General features: G+C 50.9%; 1 protein-coding gene across 1 annotated transcript; it reads right to left on the bottom strand.

Moving 5' to 3' along the window:
• Nucleotides 1-617: 617 nt before the first annotated feature.
• Nucleotides 618-1,262, bottom strand: LOC136067962 (uncharacterized). The gene has a single exon (XM_065774472.1). It carries the CDS (start codon nt 1,260-1,262, stop codon nt 618-620), a length of 645 nt encoding a protein of 214 aa, XP_065630544.1.
• Nucleotides 1,263-1,584: the final 322 nt, after the last annotated feature.

The following is a 1,584-nucleotide window of genomic DNA, read 5'->3' on the forward strand; positions in this document are numbered from 1 at the left end:
TGAAAAGGCTTTCATTCAAGGGGAGTCACAAGTGAATTGGCAGAAGGCTCACACATGAAGGGGGAGATTTATTTTTTGAATTTTCACTTGTAAATAATGTGGTTAGTTAAGTGTTGAAGTCCCATGTTATAAAATTATTACAAAAACATGGTATGGAGGTGGTCATCCATTTCCATCATGGCTACGTAGCATTCGCGTGCGGCGATCTGATTTCCACGTAGCTCTCCGACCCCGTGTTCTGTTGGGAACTTGATCATCAAATGATATGTTGAAGTTACCGCCCTCCACGCATTGAGGGTGGGCCGCCCTAGGATAGCGTTATAGGCGGACGAATGGTCAACCACGAGGAACGTCACGTCCTTTGTGATTTGCTGGGGATAGTCACCGGCTGTCACAGTCAACGTAACCGCGCCCAGCGGAAACACCTTTGCACCTCCAAAACCGACAAGTGGGGCGTTTGTTGGAATCAGCTGTTCCCTGCTGATTTTCATCTGCTGGTTTGCCGGGTAGTACAAGATGTCTGCCGAGCTGCCATTGTCGACCAACACTCGATGCAAGTTGTAGTCCCCTACCCGTAAGCTGACAACAAGCGCGTCGTCGTGCGGGTGGCGTAGGCGTCACGCGTCTTCTTCTAAGAACTCGATAACGGGGCTTTCCCTTCGGGCCCCATTTTGCACTGGACCCGTCGACTGGACATTTTGGACCATCCGGAGGTACGCCTTTCGAGCCTTTTTGGACGGCCTGGTAGCGATCCCTCCTACAATTATTCGTATGTCACCAACGGGGGGTTTTGGACGGTCGTTGTCCTGTCGGGGAGGGTGTTCTGGAGGTGCTGGATCCGCTCTTTCCTTGCTTACGAATTTCTGCAATTTCCCTTGCCTTATAAGGGCCTCGATTTGCTGCTTCAAGTCGTAACAGTCGACTGTATCATGGCCGTGGTCTCGGTGAAAGTGGCAGTACTTGTCTCTGGCGCGCCTGTTAGGATCCCCCTTCAGTTTTCCAGGGAAGGTCAGCGCCCCTTCGTCCTTAATTTGCATTAGGACTTGATCTATTGGGGCGGTTAGCGAGGTGAAGCTTGTGAATCTCCCTCCCGGAGGCTTGGAACGCCTTTCGTCTCTTCGATCTCCTGTTCTGGGCCTCTTTCTTCCTTGGTCGGGTCGCGCATCTTCCTGCCTTTCCCTTTTTCTCGGCTTCTCTTCTCGGGCCTGCAGCGCGTCCTCGACGTTCATATACTTTGTAGCCCTGTAGAGTACTTCCGACATAGTCTTCGGGTCATTTTTGTATAGAGAGAACAAGAACTTGCCCTTCCGCAACCCATTTGTGAAGGCTGCTACAAGTATTTTGTCGTCGGCTTCGTCAACCGATAGCGCTTCCTTATTAAAGCGCGTTATGTAGGATCATAACGTCTCGTCCTCTCTTTGCTTGATACTCATTAAGCATGATGTGGACTTCTTATACCTATGTCCGCCAATGAAGTGTGTAGTGAATTGGGCGCTTAGCTCCTTAAAGGTGCTGATAGAGTTGGGCGTCAGCCGGCTGAACCATATCCTTGCGGGGCTTTGAGTGTTGTGGGGAAGGCCCTGC

The sequence above is a fragment of the Quercus suber genome, unplaced genomic scaffold, assembly GCF_002906115.3.
Source record: "Quercus suber isolate HL8 unplaced genomic scaffold, Cork oak 2.0 scaffold_93, whole genome shotgun sequence".
Classification (NCBI taxonomy): Eukaryota; Viridiplantae; Streptophyta; class Magnoliopsida; order Fagales; family Fagaceae; genus Quercus; species Quercus suber.

What these genes read in the sequence shown, in the direction of transcription:
- LOC136067962 (XM_065774472.1), bottom strand. Translation starts at nt 1,262, where the DNA reads ATGTCGGAAGTACTCTACAGGGCTACAAAGTATATGAACGTCGAGGAC.